At 34.6% G+C, this 25,644-nt stretch overlaps 2 protein-coding genes across 2 annotated transcripts; one reads left to right on the forward strand and one right to left on the reverse strand.

Annotated features, from left to right (window-relative positions):
• The first annotated feature begins 3,404 nt into the window (after nucleotides 1-3,404).
• LOC127119377 (methylsterol monooxygenase 2-2) lies at nucleotides 3,405-6,902 on the forward strand. Its single transcript, XM_051049607.1, has 7 exons — nucleotides 3,405-3,582; nucleotides 4,321-4,458; nucleotides 5,242-5,387; nucleotides 5,492-5,611; nucleotides 5,695-5,907; nucleotides 6,006-6,086; nucleotides 6,504-6,902. Exons 1-7 carry the CDS (start codon nucleotides 3,553-3,555, stop codon nucleotides 6,589-6,591), a joined length of 816 nt encoding a protein of 271 aa, XP_050905564.1. The 5' UTR covers nucleotides 3,405-3,552; the 3' UTR covers nucleotides 6,592-6,902.
• Nucleotides 6,903-15,410: 8,508 nt separating this feature from the next.
• LOC127123110 (uncharacterized mitochondrial protein AtMg00810-like) lies at nucleotides 15,411-15,884 on the reverse strand. Its single transcript, XM_051053367.1, has one exon. The coding sequence runs from the start codon at nucleotides 15,882-15,884 to the stop codon at nucleotides 15,411-15,413; it is 474 nt and encodes a 157-aa protein (XP_050909324.1).
• Nucleotides 15,885-25,644: the final 9,760 nt, after the last annotated feature.

Below are 25,644 nucleotides of genomic sequence, written 5' to 3' on the forward strand. Positions count from 1 at the left end.
TCCTCACCTTTAATAATCCTGCCTTGGTCTAATAGTCCCCCTGATTAGAAGAGGAAGCAAATGTGAGACATCATCAAGTGTGATGGATATCTCACAATGTGGAAGATGAAAAGATGACATATCTGAGTTCCATCTAGCTACAAATGTGGGCATCATATCATGTTTAATCGTAACATAACCGATTTTGCACAAGTCTCGTAGCCCAGATAGTTGCATCGTATCCCGAAATCACTACTCAATAAGCTGCAGAATACCTGCAATCTTACGACTATGGTTGATGCATTTTAAAGTATCATTGTCCTGCAGAAAAATAAATCATCGCCAGAAACTTGGAATATTATAGCAATGTGTTTCAAAGAATGAATATAATTGAATTTTACCTCTCTGTCCCACACATGCATGACAATATGGTTTGGATATAAAGGTAACACGATAATTCTAATGAGCCTCCTCCAAACCCCTGGTGTGCCTAGGGTGTTTGGGGTGTTGCGTGGGGTGCCTCAGATGCCTTAACATGTACCGATGGGGCTTCGAGGGCATCAGAAGGTGACATCTTTCTTCTAGGGGAAGATGAAAGAGGATCAATCAAACTAGAACCAATTGGTGTTTGCGATGATTGAGTTATTTCTCTCATAACTGACGCATATTGGACAACTCTATTGTGCCTCAATTTATCTTATTTATCAAGAATAATGCATATAATTAAACCATATAAGCATTATACAGATGAAATAAAATGAAATGAAGTTAGAAAAAATTCCGAAAAATACATCTAAGAATTTTGGAAATCAAAACGTTGAAAAAATCCAAAAATGCCTTTCCGTATTGTTCTGCAACTTAGAGATGAACGAAAATGGCATAAATGCAGTTCAATTGAACATCCAAAAAAACATATTGATCATTTAAACTACCTATCAAACACATTGCTCATTTAAATATCATATCTAAACTACCTAATGCATAACCTAATGCTTAGTTTCTACAAATATATATATATATATATATATATATATATATATATATATATATATATATATATATATATATATATATATATATATAGAGAGAGAGAGAGAGAGAGAGAGAGAGAGAGAGAGAGAGAGAGAGAGAGAGAGAGAGAGAGAGAGAGAGAGAGAGAGAGAGAGAGAGAGAGAGAGAGAGAGAGAGAGAGAGAGAGAGAGAGAGAGAGAGAGAGAGAGAGAGAGAACTTAAAAAATGTGAGTTTGATGTTGAACTATTTGATCAATTGGACGTTGGTGGTAGAAATATGAGAGTGTGTTGAATGAGTTTGAGAGTTGAGAGAGTTTGAGACTTAAGAGTTGAAAGGTTTTTAGAGTTTGAGAGTATTTTGAGAAGTGAGAAAGAATAAGAGACGCTAGGGCATATTTGATTAAAAATAGATCCGGAGATTCATCTCCGTAACTTAAAGGAAGATGCATTTTCATACTTTTTTTAACATAGCCTTAAGGCCTGACTAAAAAACGAATATGAATGACGTGCGTCTGAAGATGCATTTCTAAAATTTAAGGGTAGTTTTGGTTTTCACTATGCGAGAAGCAATGTTTAGAGTGAGAAAAGCAATTCCCAAATCTAATAATATTATGGGTCGAGACAAAAAAAAGTACTCGTTTGATAGAGTTTAAAATAGAAGAGTTAAATAAGGGCTTAAGAATATGTGATTTATAGTTTTTATGTTATTCTCTCACGCACTTAAAAATTAAGGGTTGCTCTTTCCACCCTTATATCTGCTCCCCTATCATTGTGAAATCTCACAAATGTCCTTAACATCTAGAGATGCATCTCCGGACGCATTTTTTTTACACATATTCAGCAAAAATTGTTGTGTCATTATTATTTTGTCAAAGTTCAAGTGTGTTTGTAGATACATCTTCGGATACACCTTTTTTACATACTCTTTAGCGTTGATGAGAAATCTTTATTTTGTTAAAATATAGTTCGGAGAAACATTTCTGAAATATGCTATGTTAATTCAAACCAGAAACAACCATAAATAACAACCGAGTAAAAAAACATCATAAATAAAATATTTTAGAAATACATCTTCAAATACACTAAAACAACACACAAAGATGAATTTTCCGACTATTTTTTCAACAAAATAGGGTGAAACTAAAAAAAACAAAAAATTATATGATTTTGCATGCGTCTAAATGCTAATGAAAATTTTGAGTTTTCATAATTGTGAGAACACCTCTAGGGATGGGATGGGAAGAACATTCCCCCTATAAGTTTTCAACTTAAAATTTATTTTAGGTATATAAATTTCATTGAGAGCGATGGACACCATTCTAAAAGTATGCTTTAGATTGTTTTTAACACACGTATCTTTATTTCGAACCGTGAAAAAGAAATATCAATACTTAGCCATCAATAAAACACGTCATTGATAGAGCTTGAAAATAGTAAGTTTTATTTAACTCAATTGAAAATAGTGCAATAGGAATGCTAAGATATGCTAAACTTTAATACATGCATGTAATTGAAACAAAACAACTAAAACATGTAGGAGTGTTTCTTTTATGAAAAATAAACGTGTAAATGTTCTTTTATTAAGTAAAAGTTCACTTTAGTCCTTTGAAGAAATGGTGAGATCCAACTTAATTCTTTAACAAGAAAATAAAGAATTTTTTAATCAATTAATAAATAATTTTATTTCAGATAATATCTTATCTGATCTAAAAATAATATTGATTTTGTAAAAATGAGTTAAATTTAATTATAATTTTAAAATAATATCAGAATTTGATTCAAGATTTATTAAATTATTTGTTATCATATTTTTGATGTTGAATAACTATAATTTTATATTTATTTATAATATTCAATAGTATTAAGCAAAAATCGTAAATTAAGGATCTTCCATCAAACAAATTGTCTAAACATATATTTGTAAAAAAAGACAATTTTTATCAACAAATTAATTTTATAGATATAAGTAAACCGGCACGTCTAATAAATTATTTATTTTTCCATCTTTGCAAAATATAGATTTTTCATCACTAGAAAAAATATGGATGAAAGAAGGTTAAAGAAAAGAAAACTTAAAGAATTTCTTTTGTTATGCTAAAAAAATTATGGTTAAGGATAACTTTTAATCTATTTATAAAGTTACCTTAATTTACAAGTTTCTTATTTTATTTTTTTATTTCTTTCTATAATTTGTAAATTTTAGTTGACTATAATGATGAAGATCAAACTTTTAGTCTAGATTGTGATGATTTATTTTCTTCAATAATTAAAAATTACTTTCATTTTTCAAAGAACGACTAAATTAATTTTCAATATTTTTTCAAAGATTAAAACAAATATTCTATTTAAGTTTAAAAAAAAAAAGTAAAAATCCAAAAAAGAATAAACACTAATAGTAAATAAGCATGTGGTGTGATTAAGAGATTAATACAGTCTGTCTTGCTTTGTTCGGTATTGGAGGGTGCTGCCTGCCGCTTTGGCTTCGCCTTTGGTTCTCCCTCCCCCACTTCATCACTCTCTCACTCATTCATTTTCACTCACACGTTCTCAAATCTCGCTCTCATGGCTTCCATTTTCGAATCTTGTTGGCAGGTTCTCTCTCTCTCCTCCTTCCATTTCTTTCACCTTTTTTTACAATCACTAACTTTTTTATTTTGCGTTTTTTTTCTTCACAAATTTATTATCTTTTTTCCAACTCCGTGTTTTCGTTTATATGTTTTGGATTTTAGGGTTTACTGGTTTTTTTTGTTAGATTTCAGCGATTATTGTTATTATAATCTTGATGAGAGGTTTGTTATTGGAATTAGGATTTGGTGATTGGAACTATGCATTGTCTTTGTTATGAGTGTTTTGATGTTGCTCTGTGAAATGTTGGGTTCTTGCATTATTTGGAAGTTGGATTTTTAGATAACTGTTAGTGATGATGATAATTTTTAAAATCGAATCTTGGGATTTCTCCTTTTCACTTTTTTTTTTGTTGCCTGACCAATTTATTATTGAAATTGTGAATATTGGATGTTGATAGTTGAAAGTTGAAACTCTGATGCAAATAGGTTATAACAATTATTGATATATTTGTCAACAACAAGTGTCTTCAGTGATTTCATTTATCATGTTTGTGGACATGATTTCATTTGCTTCGTTGTGATTTTTGTTTTCAGATTCTTGTTAGTTTTGTGTAGTTAATTGCCTTAACATACGGTAGATTGCATGCTTAATACTTGTGCTAGTTTTGCAAAAACTGGATTGATATTTGTTTCTTCATTTTAACTTTTTTGAGAAATGGAATTCTCTCTAATTCTTTTATTTGTTTATTTATTGGTGCTGCAGTACTTGATCACCAATTTCAGCGACTTTCAATTGGCATGTTTGGGAAGTTTCTTTCTGCATGAAAGTGTTTTCTTCTTATCTGGACTTCCTTTTGTATGGATCGAGAGAGCAGGTTGGTTGAGCAAGTACAAGATTCAGGTATACGGTTGATGAAATATGTTGTTTATCTTTATTTTGTAGATTTTTCTCCTTTTGGTTTCTCCTTGATATGAATTTTATCTCTTGTTATGTATTGTGAAGTACATCATTCATAACTAAACCATTCCAACAGTGTTCTCTTTGACATAATATGCATATTCCATAGCAAATTTATTGTAAATCATTTCAGTTATTCACTTTACCCTGCTTTCCATGGTGCTAAGGACAATGCTATCTATTTCAAGTGAAAGTTCCTTGAGATTTCCCTTGTCAATTACATCTTTCTTATTTGTATGCATTAAATAACATAGGTGATGATAGATGGATGTTCTAAAAATGGCTTTTGGTGTTGATTCTCAACCTTTTAGGTGGCCTACAACACAATATTTCTCTCCAAATGTAGGTAGCAGACATTTTAGTTTGCAGATCACACAGCACATGAAGTGGCTGCAATACTGTAGTTGCACCTGATCCTCACCTCGATTTAACTTGAATAACTTATTGTCGGTGTTCAATTTTTTTCCTTCTTACTGAGGCTTGTGCATGCCATATTTGATTAACTTATTAACTGAATTCCCCCAATACCAGCATAAAGTTGCATTTGTTTTCCACTTTCACTTGTAAATACATGGTTGTCCTCTTCCAAAGAGAAAGGAAAAGTTTTTTTTTCCGGTCTTGGCATGCAATCAAAACTCTGTTATTCCACTGTAAGGCTATTATTAGCAATCCTCTTGTGATCTATATGTAAATTTTCTGGTATTACTAATGCTTCCTTTCATGTAGGCGAAAAATAATACCCCTGCAGCTCAGGATAAATGTATTGTTCGCTTGTTGATATATCATTTTGGTGTCAATCTACCTGTTATGATTTTTTCGTATCCCGTCTTCAAATACATGGGCATGCGGAGTAGTCTTCCCCTACCTTCATGGTACTTTCATCTTCTTTTGAATCCCTTGTTAGGTGCTTTTCCTTTTTATATTTGGAATGTGTTTCTGTGAAGATTACTTAACAAGATGAAATTTGGTTTTGCAGGAACATAATTCTAACTCAAATAATATTTTACTTCATTTTGGAGGACTTCATATTCTACTGGGGACACAGGATATTGCACACAAAATGGTTATACAAACATGTCCACAGTGTACATCATGAGTGAGTGTTACGAGTGCTCTGCAATTTTGGCTTGTTATATTGATCATCTATGAACTACTAAAGGGTTTTGCTGTATTGTGAAGGTATGCGACACCATTTGGACTTACTTCGGAATATGCTCATCCGGCTGAAATACTTTTCCTTGGGTTTGCAACCATTGTTGGTCCTGCCATCACTGGACCTCACTTGATTACTTTGTGGTTATGGATGGTTCTGAGAGTCCTAGAGACGGTTGAGGCACATTGCGGTTACCATTTTCCGTGGAGTCTCTCAAACTTCATTCCATTATATGGGGGGTGAGTGTGAAGTTCCTCTACCTTCACTTAATATCGGCTTGTGGGTTCATTCTTTTGTTGTAGTTCTTGATGTTAAACTTTATATCCATACTTTTCAGAGCTGATTTTCACGATTATCATCACCGTTTATTGTACACCAAGTCCGGAAACTATTCATCAACTTTCACTTACATGGACCGGTTAGTATCAAACATATTATCCTTTAAAGATAAATTTAGTAGTATTATTATTTAGAGTTAACAGTCATTTTAGTCTCTGAATGTATCAAACTCAGTCACTATAGTTCTCGAATGTATGAAAACTACAAAGCATCCTCAAATGTGTCTTTCCTTAGTGAGTTTGGTCTTCAAATATGTCTTCTGTTAGATAGTTAGTTTGATTGTCGAATTTCTCTTATGTTGGTTAGTCTAGTCCATGAAGTTGCTTACAGAAAACACACTTAGGAATGTTTTTGTAATTTCAATACACTCCGCGACTAGAGACACCGCCTCGCACATTTAGGAACTAAATTGACTATTTACTCCATTTGTAAGAATGGCTTAACTAGTTTTCTATACTGTCAAGGGTACATGACTTCTTTCTTTGCTATGTATTAGGATATTTGGAAGTGATGTAGGATACAGAAAGTTAAAAGCATTGAAGAACTCAGGGTTTGAAGACAGTTACGAGCAAAAGCAGCAATAAGAACAAATTTTTGGGAACATCTGGCGTGGTTAGAAAGTTGATTCCCAATCCTAACTTGAGAGTATATTTGAAAATTATCTTTTCTATCAACACATTGTAGTTGTGTTTTTTTTTGTTTTGTTGTAGATGCTCTTTTGTTGAGAAAGTGAGTGTTGATGGTTTTTTATCGACATTGATGCTTGTTATTCAAAATGCTTTTAGCTACGTTGCTTTGAAAATTGTAATACCTCTTCATGTAATGACTGTTATTTGTTTGATATAAATCCAATTGATATTACAATTTGGATAAATGAACATACTTATTTCTTGCATGTGTTTGGCTTTATATGATATTTTCATACGTTTTTAATGATACAATGGCATTTGACACATGATAAGTGCACGTAGGTGCAACCACTTGAAGGAAATTACAATGCTCAAACTTTTCATATACTCCCGTTAGTCTTGAATATATATAAATTTACAATAGTCTAATTTCAAGACTTGTAAATTGTAAAGTTTGCATTGGGATATATCTTAATTATTTTATATGACCAATTGAAGTAGAAAAATTGTGTAGTCTATTTCTCAAAAGTATCCATAAAGAATGACATTTTAATATTTGAGGTGAAAGTTGGCCAAGGTCTTTAATGATTTAACATGGTGCAACGAGATTGAATTATTGGTTAACTCATCGTCAATAAAATCAGAGTCGTCATCACGTTTTTATTGTTTTCAAAGGAAAAGGAAAAAAATATGAACAAAATTTAGAGATAAGAAGTTTTCAAATCAAAATTAATAAAATGTCAGAGATTACAGGTAAGGGGGTTGGTTACACAAAGGGAATATATTAGCATCCAAAGTGTCTTAGGTACTCCTAGAGAGTCATTATTTGTGTGTAAGTGTTTTAGTTGAAAAGATGTTTGTTGAAAATTGAATGTGGGGATGAGAAAAGAATTCAATTATTATATTTTTGTGTTTGATAAGACTTTTGGTCTTATGCCTACGTACCAACATAAAATGATGGATCAAAACCTCGTATTTTGTGGTAAAATTTTCAAAGATGAGTTGATTGGTTTTAACAAAAGTTTAAAGATATTTTGTTATCAAAGGGAGAATACTCAACCAAACATCCACCGATAATGAGGGTTTTCCAACATTTAAGAGGGAGGGCTCTAACTTGGATTCAATCAACAAGTATGTCACTAACCCCTAATAGATGGAAAGACTTATAATCAAAATATCATGGAATGAGAGAATTATATCTGAACCAAAGATAACTCAAATCTAAATGTTCTCTTTTGAAAAGTTTAAAAGAAAATGCACAAAGTGGCCAAAAGGATTAGATGAGGTTGTTAGTTATTTTATGTCTTTTGAAATTAAAGTCAATATGATTAAGTTTATTTACAAGTTTGATTTAAGAAAATATTTTGAAAATCAATGGCATAAGGCCAAGGTTTCTACCCATTAAATAAGTCTAAGTTGAAAAATACAAACAAAAAAGTTTTTGAAAATGAGGGAGAGATTTTGAAATTAAAGAAGTGGGAGGAGATGAAGAGACTATCCTAGACAAGATTTAAAAGTTTAGAGTTGAAAATATCTAACCAATGAGATGCACCCATAAGACAAGAGTGTCAGATAGAAACCTATTTCCTCTGGACTTTTAAGCAAGCAACAAACATAATCATCCAAGCAATTAATAAGGAGACAAAATGACATCAAATAAAGATAGTCAAACATCCAAGCAAGCACTACAAAAGCAAGGAGTCTTGAATGTCTTCAAATGTATAAGATGAATATTACTTATAGCAAATTTACAGAGACAATCTTCAGATAGAAGCAATAAGATCAAAATAACAAATTAAGCACAAAGACAAAGTAATAGATAAGCCAATGGAGTTCTTAAGGCTTGTATAAGATGAATGACATTGACCACGAAAGGTCTCAAATAATGACATTGGACAGATTTCCTTCAAAGCATAAGGATGTTGCATACTCTAAGTCCAAAAGTTCAGATCAAGTCCCAGATAGAGGTCCAACAGTCCACCAATGTATTTTTTTAGGGTTTTTATTTTTATTAAGTATTTTAAGGTCCTAAGACCACAAGCAAAACAAAATCACAAACACACAATAATACAAGCACAAAGTATGGCTCAAGTGAGCAAAATAAAAATGACTGAAACATAAATAAATTGCATGAATGTAAATGGCAATGAATGATAAAGTGCAGGAATTTAAATTGCATTAAAGGTAAATGACATTGAAAGTAAAACAATAATAAAGAGATGTTAGTGAAATATTAGTGAAGAATACAATTGTTTAACTCATTCTTTGGAGAACACTCAACCATCCACTAACAAGCATGAAGATATGAACCAAGACATCATTCATGAGAAGGACTCCAACTTAGATAAATCAACAAGTATGCCACTAGCTCTCACAAATGGAAAAATGTTAAATCTTCACACAGTACCATGAGGAATGAAAGACTTACAATCTCAATTACGAAAATGCTATGCCTTTGGGACAAATTTAGCTATATGTTAAGCAATCATAATTGGACTTATTTAGAAGTCACAACTATCTGAGGCCGGACAATAATAGTATTTGTGTTAATGCATGCTAGAGACATGGTACAAAAAACCAAGCTCCTACACACAAAAATAAAATGGGAGGGACATATCTCAATCAGACTCATGTTGATTAATCTGACACAAGGTCATTGATGAATCAACTAGCATTTGATTTGTTGAGAAATCATTGGCTATAGAGGGGATGAGGAAGAAGAGAGATGGAGATGAGAAAGTGAAGTGAAATAGAATCCCAAATTGATCAAGGGAGGAACTTCATCTGATCAATACTATCCATTCATCTTGAGGGATGAAGTTTACACTTCATCAACCCCCTAAATCCAATAGTATTGATCAAATTGGAGCTAAAATCAATCAAGATCAAGGCCAAAGAGAAGATGAAACAACACAAGGTCAATCCAGTATCTCATATTAATTTTAAAGCAATTAATCAAATTAAAATCAATTTAAAATGAATAGAAATACATTTAAAAAGGGGAAAACCTCAAATCCCTTCAAGTCACCAAATAAATGGCCAAGAGATTTATCATAGGTCAAACAAGGTCAAAGGACCTTAGACATTTTTTTTTGGAATTTTTGAAAAGTCAGAAGTATTTAAAATCAATTAAAAACAAGTCAAAAGTCATTAAATTCACAAAAAAATATCAAATCCAATCCAAAAAATGATTTTAGTTCATAAAGTGGAAGAAGAAATTATTTAAGAAATTTTGGTGAAAGTCCCATATTTTTTGGATTAAAATTGAAATTAATATGAATTTAATAAGAAAATGGTATTTTAAAAATTAAAACAGAAAATTAATTAAATCCAAAAAACAAGGGCCGTCAGATCTCCCTAATTAATTAAGATGGCAGATTTGATAGCCACGCGCATCATGTCCATGGTGTTCCAAGGTCAACGCGTGTGTACACATGGTATGCAAGATCAATGGATGGGATTATAATGTGGCCATGGGATCAAACAACTTGGACAAGGCCAACGCAAAACCGGAGCTCTAGCTCCGATCGTCTTCTCCGATCACCTTCACCAGACTGGTCCAACCAAAATGTTCATAAAAATGAAAGAACTATACACTATTTTGAAGAAAAAATGCCAGGATTTAGAATTTGACCTCCATTTTCTCCAATTCTCACTATATAGAAAGATATGTGGAATTGAAAAATGAGGCTCCATAACTGAGTTGCTTCGATTCAACCTCAAATAAACTCAATCTTGTTGCCTACATTGGTAGGACTTCAGCCAACCACAAATCAAGCAAAATTATGGAGAAATGAGAGAGAGTCAAAGACTTGAAAATCTGGAAAAATCACCTTCGGGTTGTAGTGATTTGGCTTGATCTCGATGCAATTCTTCTTGGCTTTGCTTCCTCTTGCTTGCAGGAGATGATTAGAACAAAAATAGATGTGAACCCTTGGAGTTCTATCTCAAAAACAAAAGTGAACTAAAACTCAATTTCAATGAAATCTTCAAGGTTGTTCTTTCAATGGAGGTTAGGGGAATGACAGGAAAGAGCTTGGGCCAGGATCCTGCAATGCTGAGGCAATGGAGATGTATATATAGGCTTTTGAATTCATTTCCACACCAATTCAAAATTTGGCCAAAAATAGCAATGTTGTGCATGGGTGTATGAGCATGTAATTAGGCCCAAACAATGATGCAATCCACTTCCAATTCGTGTACAAATGTTGCTGAAGTCATTACATGGAAGCATGCAAAGGCGTGTAGCAAACGAGTTCAAATGTTTCCAAACAGGGCCATGCAAAGTAACCATGCACAAGTCCCTCAATTTTGATCCAAATGTAATGATCTTGGACTCTTTGGAAAGATATCATCAAGAGAAACAACTTTGCTGTTGGAACGTTTTCCATTTGAAGTTTGGATCATGATGAATTTTGGTGTTGAAGTTAGAGGAATCAAACATACTTGAAAAATTTCTAAGTTAAAAGTCAAATGACCCCTTTTTCCACCTTGAATAACTTTTGATATGAGCTTCAAATGACTTTGGTTCCTTCTTCAAAGTTGTATAGCTTTCAATCATATTAAATTTGGTCACAAATTTGACACCATTTGGATCTTTCATGATCGAGTTATGGATTTTAGAAGTTGAGGAAAATTGCTTGTTGAATGGTAAGGACCCAAATGGATCTATAATGTTTCCTCTTGGTACATGCCCTCGTAAGTGGAATTTGACCTTTGTCAAAGAAGAAAAATTTAAGAATACATCTTTAAATTGATCATGAAACTTGTATTATCTTCATATCATAAAAATTGAGCAAGTTGTGGTTCTTGGAAGTTGACCTTATATCTAGGGCACAAACAAAATGACCTATAATCTTTCACCATAAAAAATGACTTTCCAAGAAAAATTAGCTCTTGATGCCAACATGAAAGTTGTTTGGAATGTGATAAAGAGTAACTTTTCTCTTGGAATAATTTTCATATGATAAAAATTGTAGAAGATAGGGTCTAGGGAACCCTAGATTTGACTAGTTGACTTCTCTGGTCAACCACCTTGAACCAACTTGCAAACTTGAAGTTATTTTGATATTCGGGGATCATGGAGGATCATATATGCTTAATATGATGTAAAATGGAGTACACCATAATATCCTTGACCAAATGTTGAAGAAATTTGCTGAGAAGGCACACAAGATACCCAGATGAATTAGGGTTTCCTTGACAAACAAGCTTCAAACTCTTGGTGAATTCTTGGTCAAAATAACAAATGAAGAACATGGGGATACATATATGATGCTTAGAACCAAATTGGACCTTTTTTTTCTTGATTCTTTGCACTGAGGATCTCAAACCTTAGTTGTGAGCTTGATGAGGCACAAGTGGACACACTCACTACCTACAAATGAAGCAAAGCTACACTAGATATACTTTTGATATTTTAGATAGTAAACAAAGGAAAATAAAGTATGATACAACCAAATGCTTGGTGATCTCTCCAAATGAAAACCCAATGAATGATAGGAGAGGAGGATACCAAGGTGTGATCCCGATGCAAATGCCATGTTAATTAGATGGCATGAGGGATCTTAGGGTCAAAGTTGGGGTCTTACAGGAACCGTTTGAGTTGTTTTATATATGTGTGGATTTATCTCGTTATTTTTTAATTTTCAAAAGAATGTGTGTGAAAGAAGAGGTTTTGGTTTTTATTATTATGGTGCTCGCCAAGGATTGTGACCCTTGTGCCTACGTATCACTCATCAGGGATGAGGAATCATAGCTCCGTAGTTCGGAGTAGAAAATGTTTTTGTGTTTGATTGATTTTACCTTTGATAAAAGGGTTTTCGGAGTGGTGCCTTAAGGCACAAAATTTACGAGTTGTGTTGATTTTACCTTGAATAAGGGTTTGTGAATTTTTTTGTGATCAGATTGCACTAAAGTCTAGGGGCGGAGGTGATTATTCTAGACAATAAGCCAAGCGTCTTGTGTCCAAAATAATTAGAGTGAGAGTAGGAATGCTCCATTCTCATTCATTCTCCACCACTTAAGGCTCATGGCGCACAATACTAATCGTAGTTATTAAGTGTTTTGAATTTGATTAAGAAAAAATCGCTTGACGTTGGATCAAAGGTTTGTTTATTTGATTGGGAAATTTGGCTTATGCAACATGAATGCAAAGTAAACGACAAGAAAATAAAGGGTCTCATTGTAAGGTAGCCCAAGAGAAACCTAGAAACATTATTTACTATTTTTAAACAAAGTTTAGTGATAGTTGAAGATCATTTTTATTCTAGAAAATTAACAACAATATCAATCAATCAACATTAATCAATATCATGGAAGATATCATGATCCTAGATTACTACTCATTTGAAATATTGATTTATTGGCCTCTAGAAACATATTTGTATTTTGATGCTTAAACTATATCAGCCAAACTATATCTTCATCTTCTCACAGAAACAACTTTCTACATTATATCTTCATCTTCTCACATTCAACTTTCTGAACCATATTTCACCTTCTTATAATCAACAATGTGCAAACAAGTTATGAATATCAACATTCTAATTCACAAGTTTCTCAGTCTAAAAGTCGTCCCACTGATTCATAAGCTTCTACTTCACCTCAACATAACGCCGAGGATGCTATATACGAAGAACCATGCACTGAACACGGGGAGGAAGCTATTATAGAAGAAGCAACCATACCATTTTCACATCCCATTGCAGAGCAGGTGCTGAATGTAACATACTTCGTTCTATCATCTCCTCAACGTGGTTAGTGAACAACACCCTTTCTGTGATTTTCAATGCACTGTTAGTTAGTTGTAGCAAATTGAATTCAAAATAATAAGAAATAAACAGTTATGAATATATTGAACAAGAAAAATAAAATAAAAATAAACAAGGGAATCTGATATGTGGAGTATTATCAGGAGAAAACGTATAGCACCTCCGTCTGTGAGGCGGCGAGTTTGAAACACGCAGCCTCTGTGAGCCATATCATCATAATATTCACGAGTTCCTTGGTCAATACTGAAAATAATCTTGACCGATGAAATTCAAAATCGAATTAACTTAAACCATATAATCTATATGATTGTGAAATTAAACATAGTAGTAACACTCATAACACTCAATCCATGATTATGTTGATGCGTTGAATTGAAGTTAGCTATAATATGTGATGTGAATTTGTATGTATATATGGTTTGAGTTGAGTTGAGATGAGTTTAGTAATAGTATATGATATGTGTTAATTTTGTGTCTCTATCTTTTGTTACAAGAAATCTATTATTTTGCCTTTATCAAACTCAGAGTTTGAAATAGAACCACAGGCACATCATTTACTATTACAAAACAAAATTTAGAGATAGTTAAAATCATTTTTTTTCCTGAAAATTTAAATGAATATCAAACAAATTACTACATTATTCAAGGTCATGGAAGATATTATGTTGATTTGCTTGTCGATCTTAGATTACTACTCATTTGAAATATTTAAAAATTGGCCATGAGAGTGTGTGCATAAGTTCACAAGTTCATGATCTAGAATATAACAGAGAAACGATCCTAGATAAACATTCCTCTTATCAAATGAGGAAAGTACTTCTCAAATAAAAAAAACCTTGTCTAATATATAGAAGTCTTGTGTAATCTGAAAGAAATAAAAATATGTCGATTTCCTCTTATCACATGAGGAAAGTACTTCTCATAGAAAAATAAACTTCTTTAGAATAGAGTTCATTTGGAAAATGGAATAAATAAAGTAAAGGAAGCAATGAATGATCGAATTTTTAAATATCAGCAAAACCATTACTTTAGTTAGTGTGATATGCACATATTGTGCAAGCTAAGATTCAAAAGGCACAATCAAGAAAATGTGAATCATAAAAATTATAACTCATAAGTGTTTGAAACACATAAAGACTTTATCTTGGTGTAAATATGAGATCAAACCATAGAAAAAATGAACCGATGAAGTCTAAAGCCTTATAGCGAAACTATCAAAACAACAATTAGATGGTAACAGAAGAAACGATTCTTTATAAACTTCTGTATTTTAAAAGAGTACAATTTTAGTCTTTATAGATACAAAGAGACTTTAGCTATTCTAGGAGTTATCATAATTAGTAAATGCTATTAATTTAGCCACTGTCTATTGACTTTCCAAATCTCTCCAATAACTTATTATTAAAAACCCATTAACTATAACATTCAAAGTTTATTCAACAAAACTCCTCTGTAAACTTAAATGTTTCTTCTATTCATCATGCCCATCAACTTCTTGCCTCTGTCGAAGATTTCTTTTGATAGTGGTTTTGTGAAAATGTCAGCTGCTTGGTCCTTACTTGCTACATGCTTCAATTCGACATCTCCTTCCTTCACGTGTTCTCGAATGAAGTGGAAGCGAACGTCAATGTGTTTGCTCCTTTCATGGTTTACTGGATTCTTTGCTAACTCAATTGCTGACCTGTTGTCAACTTGTATTATTGTTGCACCTTTCTGTTCTAGCTCCATTTTACTCATCAATCTTCTAAGCCATATTGCATGACAAACGCACCAGGATGCTGCTACATATTCTGCTTCACATGTCGAAAGTGTTACTATTGGCTGCTTTTTAGAAAGCCAAGTGAATGCAGTATTTCCCATGAAAAACACATATCCAGAAGTGCTTTTTCGATCGTCTATGTCTCCGCACCAATCACTGTCAGAGTAACCAACCAACTTGTATTTGTATGAATTCGAGTAGAACATCCCAAGTGACACTGTTCCTTGGATGTACCTCAGAATTCACTTCAATGCTTTCCAATGTGTGTAAACTGGCTCCTCCATGAATCGACTTACAATGCCTACACTTAACGAGATATCTGGTCTTGTACATGTGAGGTAGCGAAGACTTCCTACCAAACTTCGATATTTTCCTGCTTCGACACGTTCTCCTCCATCAAATTTCGACAACTTTGTTCCTGGTTCCATTGGCTTCGAAGCCGGATTACAACTTTCCATCTTATATCTTTTCAAGATTTCTTTTGCATATTTTTCTTGTGAGATGAAGATTCCTGTTTCTTCTTGTCGAACCTCCAGACCAAGAAAGAATCTCATCAGGCCTAAGTCTGTCATCTCGAATTCACATGTCATTGTGCTTTTGAATTCTTCTATCATCTGATCATTACTGCCCAGAAAAATAAGATCATCGACATAGAGAGCAACAAGTAATACATCCCTTCCATTTTCATCACATAGAGGGCATGTTCGTACAGACATTGCTCGAACCCGTTCTCCTTGAAGTATGTGTCGATACGCGTGTTCCATGCCCACGGTGCTTGCTTCAGCCCATATAGCGCTTTCTTCAATTTCAGTACCTTCTTCTCTTCTCCAGCTTTCATGTACCCGAGTGGTTGTTCGACATAGACTTCTTCTTCTAATACACCATTCAGAAAAGCTGTTTTGACATCCATTTGAAATATTGGCCATTTGAATTGAGCAGCTTGAGATATGAGTAATCGAATTGTCTCCATTCTTGCAACAGGTGCAAATACTTCGTCATAATCAACTCCTGTTTTCTGTTTGTATCCCTTCGCAACAAGTCTCGCTTTGTATCGTTTCTATTTCTCCTTGAGCGTTCATCTTTTTCTTGAATACCCACTTTACACCAATGGGTTGACTACCTTTTGGCAATTCAACTAGCTCCCAAGTGTTGTTGTGGATAATCTCCCTCATCTCTTCGTCCATGGCACTTTTCCATTTCTTGTCTCGTATTGCTTCTTCAAAACTGATGTTTTCAGCGTCTGCCAAGAGACATACAAGGTGCACTTCACTTGTCGAATCATACAGATCTTGCAAACTTCGCATTCTGGGTTGTGTAGGTTCATCTTCATTGTCAGAATCTTCAAGTGTTGTCGAAATGTTTGATGGTACAGCGACAAATGATTCTTCAACTTCGACGATAGCTTCTGTCGAACTGTTCCAGTCCCACTTACTTGCTTCGTTTATTCGAACGTCTCTACTCACTATCACCTTCTTTCTTATGGGATCAAATAGCTTGTACCCTTTTGTTTTCTCATCATACCCAATGAGTATGTATTTCTGACTTTTGTCTTCAAGTTTCGTTCTTCGTTGATCTGGTACGTGTGCATAAGCCACACTTCCAAATACTTTGAGATGAGAAACTGTTGGCTTTTGTCCGCTCCACGCTTCTTGTGGTGTTTTATCTTCTAACTTCGAATGTGGACATCGATTCTGAACATAAATGGCACATTTTACAGCTTCTGCCCAAAATTCCTTTGGCATGTTCTTGCTTTTAAGCATTGAACGAACCATGTCAAGGACTGTTCGATTCTTCCTTTCAGCCACCCCATTTTGTTGAGGTGAGTATGCTGCAGTTAGAAATCTCCTTATACCCTGCTCTTCACAATACTTCATAAAAGCTGTCAAAGTATACTCACCACCTCTATCAGATCGAACTGCTTTAATGTGTCTGTCGGTTTCCTTCTCCACCATTACCTTGAACCTTTTGAACACCTCGAATGCTTTAGACTTTTCTTTCAAGAAATAAACCCATGTCTTTCGTGAGTAATCGTCGATGAAGGAAATAAAGTATCTTTTGCTACTGAAAGATTCTGGCGTGATTGGTCCACATATGTCGGTGTGAATTAAATCAGGGATATGCTTAGCTTGATATTCTGCCTTCTTTTGAAATGAAGTTCTTGTTTGTTTGCTAAGCACACATTCTTCACAAAACTTTCCTTCATAATCCATATCTGGTAGTCCATGCACCATGTTCTTTTTCGCCAACCTTCTTAAACCAGCATGATGTAGATGACCAAAGCGTAGATGCCATAGTAACGCTTTGTCTTCGACACTTACTTGTAAACATTTTTCTCGAACGTTTATCAGATTCAGTTTATACATTCGATTTCTCTCCATTTCGACATGAGCAATCAAATGTCCCAGCTTGTCCTTCAAATACTGTATCCGTTCTTTCATAAGTATCGAATAACCTTTTTCTGTAAGTTGTCCCAAACTCAAGATGTTGGTCTTAAGATTTGGTACATAATAAACATCTTGAATTGATCCAATCAACCCATCCTTCTGCAGGTAACGGATTGTTCCTTTGCCTTCGACCTTCACTTTCGATGCATCTCCGAAAGACACATTTCCATCTTCAATCTTTCTCATTTCTTTAAACAAGTGTTTGTGACCACACATATGGTTACTTGCTCCTGAGTCAAGATACCAAACATTGTCATTTGTGTTGATCTCATTTTGAGCCATCAATAGAAAACCTTAATTTGCTTCAGCTTCCAAAGTTAGATTGGTTGTTTCTTCTACCTTCTTTTCGATTCGACAATCTTTTGCAAGATGTCCCACTTTATCACAATTATAGCATTTGAATGAGTTGCAATCCTTCGCATAATGACCATACTTCCCACACTTGTAGCATTCAAAGTTGGAATGGTTCGACCTACCACCCCTTTGACCACGTCCTCTGCCACGCCAATTTTGCTGGATCGACTGTCCTCTCTCGAAGTTGCTGCCACTACCACTTCGACCATTGTCACGTCCTCCATGACCACGTCCTCTTCCTCAAAAATTTTGAGAAAAAAGTACCTTTTCGTCTTTGATTTTCTCCTTGGTTTGATTTGCGTCCTCTACTCCTTCTTCCTTCTTTTTCATCTTACGTTGTTCGTGTGCTTCGAGGGAACCAGCGAGCTCTTCGACTGCGAGCGTCGAAAGGTCCTTCGACTCTTCTATTGCACACATAATATTCTCAAACTTATCTGTTAAAGATCTCAAAATCTTTTCGACAACTCGTGCATCAGTTACTGTTTCTCCATTTCTGGTGAGTTGGTTCACCACCTTTTGTACACGCGTGATGTAGTCAGATACATTTTCTGACTCCTTCATCTGCATCCTCTCCAATTCGCCACAAAGTGTTTGGAGTCGAACTTGCTTTACTCGATCTGCTCCTTTGAACACTTTCTCTAGCGTGTCCCACGCTTCTTTCGACGTAGTCGAACCGACAATCTTTTCGAAGCCTGATTCATCAACAACCCTAAACAGCATGTAAAGTGCCGTTTTATCCTTCTATCGCGTCTCTTTCTACGCCTTGTTTTGAGCTGCCGTATATCCCTCAATTTCTGTTGGTTCTTCAAACCCATCTTTGGTCACCTCCTACGCGTCTAGAGATCCGAGAAGAGCTTTCATTTGGATACTCCAGTTTTCGTAATTTAACTTCGTTAGCCGTGGCAACGGTATTTGATTCATCATATTTGCCATTAGCTCTGATACCAATTTGACAGAAGAAACGATTCTTTATAAACTTCTGTATTTTAAAAGAGTACAATTTTGGTCTTTATAGATACAAAGAGACTTTAGCTATTCTAGGAGTTATCATAATTAGTAAATGCTATTAATTTGGCCACTGTCTATTGACCTTCCAAATCTCTCCAATAACTTATTATTAAAAATCCATTAACTATAACATTTAAAGTTTATTCAACAGATGGCTTACGACTTTATACAAAAAAAAAATATCAATTTATATGTATGGAGGCACACCCGGTTATTTTATTCTCATTTATGTAAGTGTAAATTTGAATTTAATAGTATTAATATAGTACATTATTTTGAAAAAAATATAGATTAAAAGGTTTTCTCAACAATCCTACTATCAGTTCACAATTAAACTTCAATGTAGTACTAGTGGTTAAAAAAAAAGAAAAAAAAGAATGAAACTCATTAGTATTAATGTTTGTAACTCTTTCTCTTTTTACTAGAAATTCATTGTATTACCTTGATGAAACCCAAAGTTTGAAATAGAAACCTAGAAACATCATTTATTATTTTTAAACAAAGTTTAGAGATAATTGAAGATCATTTTTAGTCTAGAAAATTAACGAAAATAGCAATCCAACTACATTAATCAATATCATGGAAGATATTATGATCCTAGAATACTACTCGTTTGAAATATTGAATTATTGGCCTCTAGAAACATCTTTGTATTTTGCATGCTTAAATTATATCTTCCAAACTATGTTAGATATTTAATTGATAATCCTGGATAATCTTCGAAGAATCGTGTTCGTTCACTTTCCGAACAAAGTATTTCGACCCTATTTATGCCTGGGTTCACGAAATCTTTGTGGGGATAATTCTTGAAGAAAGAATGTTTCTGGCAAAAGAAAGATTCTGGAACGTAGAATGGTTTTTGTGTGTAACCCTAAACCGAGGCCAAATTTCCCCCTTTTATAGGAGAACGAAAACTGAAAACGAAAAGTCATACCTTTTCAAGAAAAACGGTAATAACGGTTGGGAAGGTTCAAACGTTCAAAAGTCATACCTTTTCAAGAAAAACGGTAATAACGGTTGGGAAGGTTCAAACGTTCAAAAGTCATACCTTTTCAAGAAAAACGGTAATAACGGCTTCGCCCCTTGGAACCCAGTTTTCAATTACTTGCAGTCAATTACACGTTGGCTCTACGAGCGTGCACTCCGCACTACTCCTAACTCGTTTCCAAGCTTTAACGCATAATTGCATCGGCCTAGAGTAAATCTCATTACTACTAAAATCATGGGTGATACTAAAATCACCAACAAATCCCCCCCATTTTAGTGTAATCCTTGATTTACTTAATATATACAATAAAATATATAAGGGTATATTACAATCAAACAGATGCATAAACGAAAATGTCTTGCGATTGAATTTTCATTTTAGTACAAATACACATTTCAAACACTCGAAAATCTGGGTGTCATAGCGATTGAACCCGTCAATCCATTTGAATGTCAGAAGATATAGTACACATATGTTTCTTACAATACTCTACTATTCATACTTGACACTTTACAAGCCATGTGTCCTTATCCATTAATAAGCATATAGGAAGCCAAGTCCAAACTTCTTGAAGCGGCAAAACTTCATGCTTACATAGGTGATTCTTTTAATCTTGTACCTGCATTTACAATTTTTCAAAAGAACCATTAAGAAGATATACTTCAACCTAACCATCACTTGCAGGTCTGAGCACATACCCTGGGAAGATAAATATAATTGCTCCAATCTTTAACTATGATCTTTCCACATTGAATTCTGCTTCTAACGTCATATTAGAAGGGAATTGGGTATATCAAAGCTAATAGATTTAAATGGACTTTAATCCCATCCCAATTACCGACTTCTTTACTAAGTCTCTAGCTAACCCCTTCGTCAAGTGGTCAGCTAAGTTTTGTTGCGACCGAACAAACTCTATAGATATCACCCCATTCATGATTAATTCTCTAATCATACTATGTCTGACACCCAAATGTCTAGACTTTCCATTGTATATTTGACTATAAGCTTTAGCCAATGTGGCAGTACTATCACAACGGATAGAAATTGGTGATATCGGTTTAGGCCATATCGGAATCTCGTATACCAAGTTCCTTAGCCATTCTGCTTCTTTACCAGCAGCAGCTAATGCTACAAACTCAGATTCCATTGTGGAACTAGTTATACATGTTTGCTTCTTGGAAGCCCATGAGATAGCACCTCCCCCAAGCAAGAACACCCATCCACTTGTAGAGGATGAATCTTCAGCATTATTTATCCAACTAGCATCCGAATAACCCTCTAACACCGAAGGAAATCCCATATATGACAATCCATAATTCATTGTACCCTTCAAGTACTTGAATACCCTAGTTATCGCATGCCAATGATGCCGGCTAGGATTACTCGTAAATCTGCTCAACTTTCCAACCGCATAAGCAATATCCGGTCGAGTGCTAATCATAGCATACATCAAAGAGCCTATAGCTCTTGAATATTCGAGTTGATCTACAGGTTTACCTGTATTTGGCATAAGTTTTTCTCCCGGATCCATTGGAGTACTTACTGGAGAACAACTTTCACAATTGAACTTCTTGAGCATTTTCTCAATGTAATGAGATTGCGTAATTACAATCCCTTTATTTTCCCGTTTAATCTTAATTCCTAGAATAACGTCCGCTTCTCCCATATCCTTCATGGAGAACTTTGATGACAAGAAATTCTTTGTTATATCAATTTGATTTTGGTCGGTGCCAAAGATCAACATGTCATCAACATATAAGCAAATGAAAACTCCTTTACCGGATGTATCAAATTTGCTATATACACATTTGTCAGCTTGGTTTAGAATGAAACCATTGGACAAAACAACCTCATCAAACTTTTGATGCCACTGCTTCGGAGCTTGTTTTAGCCCATATAATGACTTAATTAGTTTACACACTTTATGTTCATTACCAGGCATTACAAAACCTTCAGGTTGCTTCATATACACTTCTTCTTCCAAATGACCATTCAGAAATGCTGTTTTGACATCCATTTGGTGAATCACTAGATTATGAATAGCCGCCAAGGCAATCAACAATCTAATAGTAGTGATACGGGCAACAGGAGCATAGGTATCGAAATAATCAATCCCTTCCTTTTGTCTGAAGCCTTGGATAACTAGTCTAGCTTTAAACTTGTCAATTGTACCATCGACTTTCATCTTCTTTTTGAAGATCCATTTGCAACCCAATGGTTTGCAACCTGGTGGTAAATCAGATAGTATCCAAGTATTATTTTCCATGATAGAGCCAATCTCTTCATCAATTGCTTCTTTCCAAAAAGCAGAATCTCGAGACTTGATAGCTTCATCATACGTTCTTGGATCCTCTTCAATACTATAGCAATAATAATATTGAGTGTCAATCTGATCCTTTGATCCTTCAACTAAATATAGTTGGAAATCAGATCCATAAGATTTAGTTTTTCTAGCTCTTTTGCTCCTACGGGGTTCAAGTGCTTGACTTGGCACATCATTTGAATGATCATCTCTTAGAGATTCATCTGAAATAGGTATAGAGTCCTTTGGTCTAGGTACAGAGGAGAAACAGTTCTCATCAAATATGGCATCTCTCGATTCTATAATTGTGTTAATAGAGATCGAGTCATTAGGCTCTATAACATAGAACCTATAGGCCTTGGAGTGCTCGGCATATCCAACAAAGATGCAAGCTACACCCTTTTCACCCAAAGTTTTCCTTTTTGGGTCCGGGAGTCTAACCACGGCCCTACAACCCCAAACACGTAGAAATGTCAGGTTGGGTCGTTTCTTATACCAAAGTTCATATGGGGTAGTGTAGCACCTCAAATTTGCACCTATCATTGTACATACCATCTCATATTAGGTCATAGCATATCATAGTCTATTGCATAGCATTTGCATAGTCTTTAGTTGCCTCAAAAGCAAGCAAGCAGAAATTAGGTCAAACTGATCAGGAGATCAGTCAACCAATCAAGCAAGGGTGTTTCTCAAGGAATCAAGGCCCTAGGGTTTGTCCAACAAGTTCACATGTCTTGGAGCTCCATTTGAAGTGTTCAAGTCAAGGGTTGAAGGCTCAGAGTTCATCAGTCAGTGCATAGACAGTCAGAAACCCTAGAAAGTCAAAGTTGGTCAACTGTGTTTGATTTTATGGTTTTGATGGAGGGAAATGGTTTGAGAGAGCTTATTCATGTCCTAATAGGCCTCATATGTTATGGCAATCAACATCATGGAAGAATTTGAAGCCAATCAGAAAATTTCCAGAAATAGAAAGTGGACCTGTAATTTCAACTGCCAAAAATAGAAACTTCTTGATCCTCAACTTGCATCATGATACAAGCTCCAAATGGATTTTTGCCCAACATGAAAGTTGAAGATCTTGTTCTCCCATTTTCAAAAAGTCCAAGAACTCTCAAATCCCATGTATGGTTTGCAAGATATGATCAAATCATTTTCACAAAATCTTGAACTTCAAAGGGGCATATCTCTCAAACCATAAGGCCAAATTTGGTGGGGTTTTTTCCTACAAACCACATTTTTCATCCTCTTTCCAAAAATATAAATTTCATTCATCAAAACCTTGCCAATCAAAATGGCATTTTTGGACCTTTTTCATTTAAATTCAAAGTTTGACCAAACTTTGACTTTTTGAATTAGGACCTTTTTCACCATTTTGCCAATTGAGATTGCTTTCATATCATGTTTGTGATTTGTTCCAAGCCATAAATCATCATCATACCACCATTACACCACCATTTGGGATTAAAATGCAAAACTTGGAAATATGCAAATAACCTCATTTGAGCAAAGCAAGTACAGCATTCTGGTACAGACCACAAACAGCATTTGCAAATGTCCTTCTGCAGCATTTCACAAGCCCACTCGACCAGCTTTGTACCTCCATTCTTCACTTATGCATAGTTAGCAATTTTGGCAAATGGGGCTCATTAAGCTAATCAAGCTTATCATTCCTTAAACCAACCTAAAACAGACCATATAAAGTCTTTTTTTTCTGACATTGGCCAACCCTAGTTTTGCAGCCTACCAACAGAAAATACACTCTCACTCTCATCTTGCATTTTTGGCAAAAACACAAATTCAGTAAAACCCTTGAAGGAACTCGAGTAACCTTCATTCCTTCATCATCCAAACCACATTTTGAAGCTTAATCAACATCCATTCCCCTGCTGTAACAGCTCTTTCTCACTCTGCTTTTCATCAAGCTCAACAATGGCAGGTCAAGTGTTGGAAGTTTTCAAGAGGTGCTGAGCTAACATACTTCACTCTTCATCATTGCAAGGCCAAAAGAAGCGACTGTTTGAGCTTAAAATCACCAGAACAACACTGCAGCTCGACTTTCTTCAAAACAAGTAAGTGATTCGATCTTCACCATTTACCAAATCATGAGATGTTTTAGATAGGTCTTGGTATGCTTGTTCCACTGCAACTTGTTTCATGTGATATGGTTTTGCATTGAGTGAGAAATCTGCTTTGTAAGTTTTGTGTCCATACTTGTTTTGCTCGATCTGCTTTACTCATGATGAGTTAGTGAAAATGGATAGCACACTCACGTTATATGTTGCATGATGATTCTATTGGTGTGTTTGTTTGGTCATTCTGGGCCATTTGAAAATTCGAGTTGAATGAAGGTGATGAATGACGCTGCTGTTTAAACCCTAGAAATTGCCAGATTTTTGCATGAATGTGTATGCTCTATTGCTGTTTAGATGTGTGTGAACATGATTATATTATTGCCCTGCTGTTTACCACGATGCTTGAATGTCGATTGATGGTGTTTTGTTGATTACATGATGCTAAACCCTGCTGCAGTTTTGAAACCCCATGAGTATTGTCCTGAAATCCATGTGAAACATGTTGTATGCGGTTGTTTGGTTGCAGTAGGAACATTACCAATGCCATGTTAGTTGTATGTTGTTGGAATTTCGATTTGATGATGATGTTGATGAACCAAGTTTTAAAACCATGCTGTGCTAAAACCCCAAGTTTCTAAAACCCTAGCAGCATTTTTCCAGAAAAACAAATGTGATTGGATGTTGTTGTTGTTTGGCTGCGTGTGGTACTGTTTCATTGAGGAACTACCAATCACAACATTTCATTTGGTCTGCATGAAACGCAGAGTTTTGTTTAATGAAAGGGATATTTACTCAAATGCCATCGGTTGACCTTGTTTGACCATATGCCATGCTATGTGTTTCATACTTTGTTCAATTATTCATCCAACTTCAACAATTCATTTTTAATTCATTTTAACTCCAAAAATTGTGGGATTTTTTGCATTAAACTCATGAATGTGTCCTCTATTTTATTATGATTTTTAATTAATTTTCCATTGGCTGGATTTTTAATGATAATGGATTTCCCAACATGTATGCTCAAATGATACCTCTTGCCAATCCTTTTGTGAAATACTCATGTTGCATCCATTGATTCTGAAATTTTTTGTGGAGAAACTAGACTCATTCACCTTTGTTTTGGTATAAAGTTTGTGCATTTATCATATGTGGTTTGCTGGATATGATTTTCTGAAGTTAGAGGTTACATTTGGTGTCACACCATGAATGTGCATTTTCCCAATTTTGGTTGACATGCTTCCTTACATCCAAATGGCCCCAAATTTTGCATGATCCCTCCCTTTCATGTCTAGTTCATATGTGAATTTT

The sequence above is a fragment of the Lathyrus oleraceus genome, chromosome 2 (genome assembly GCF_024323335.1).
Source record: "Lathyrus oleraceus cultivar Zhongwan6 chromosome 2, CAAS_Psat_ZW6_1.0, whole genome shotgun sequence".
NCBI classification, from domain to species: domain Eukaryota; kingdom Viridiplantae; phylum Streptophyta; class Magnoliopsida; order Fabales; family Fabaceae; genus Lathyrus; species Lathyrus oleraceus.

Coding starts and splice junctions, on each gene's coding strand:
- LOC127119377 (XM_051049607.1), top strand. CDS start 3,553: ATGGCTTCCATTTTCGAATCTTGTTGGCAG. Junction 5,388..5,491: donor AGTCTTCCCCTACCTTCATG/GTACTTTCATCT, acceptor TTGGTTTTGCAG/GAACATAATTCTAACTCAAA. Junction 5,908..6,005: donor TTCATTCCATTATATGGGGG/GTGAGTGTGAAG, acceptor CATACTTTTCAG/AGCTGATTTTCACGATTATC.
- LOC127123110 (XM_051053367.1), bottom strand. CDS start 15,884: ATGTCTGTACGAACATGCCCTCTATGTGATGAAAATGGAAGGGATGTA.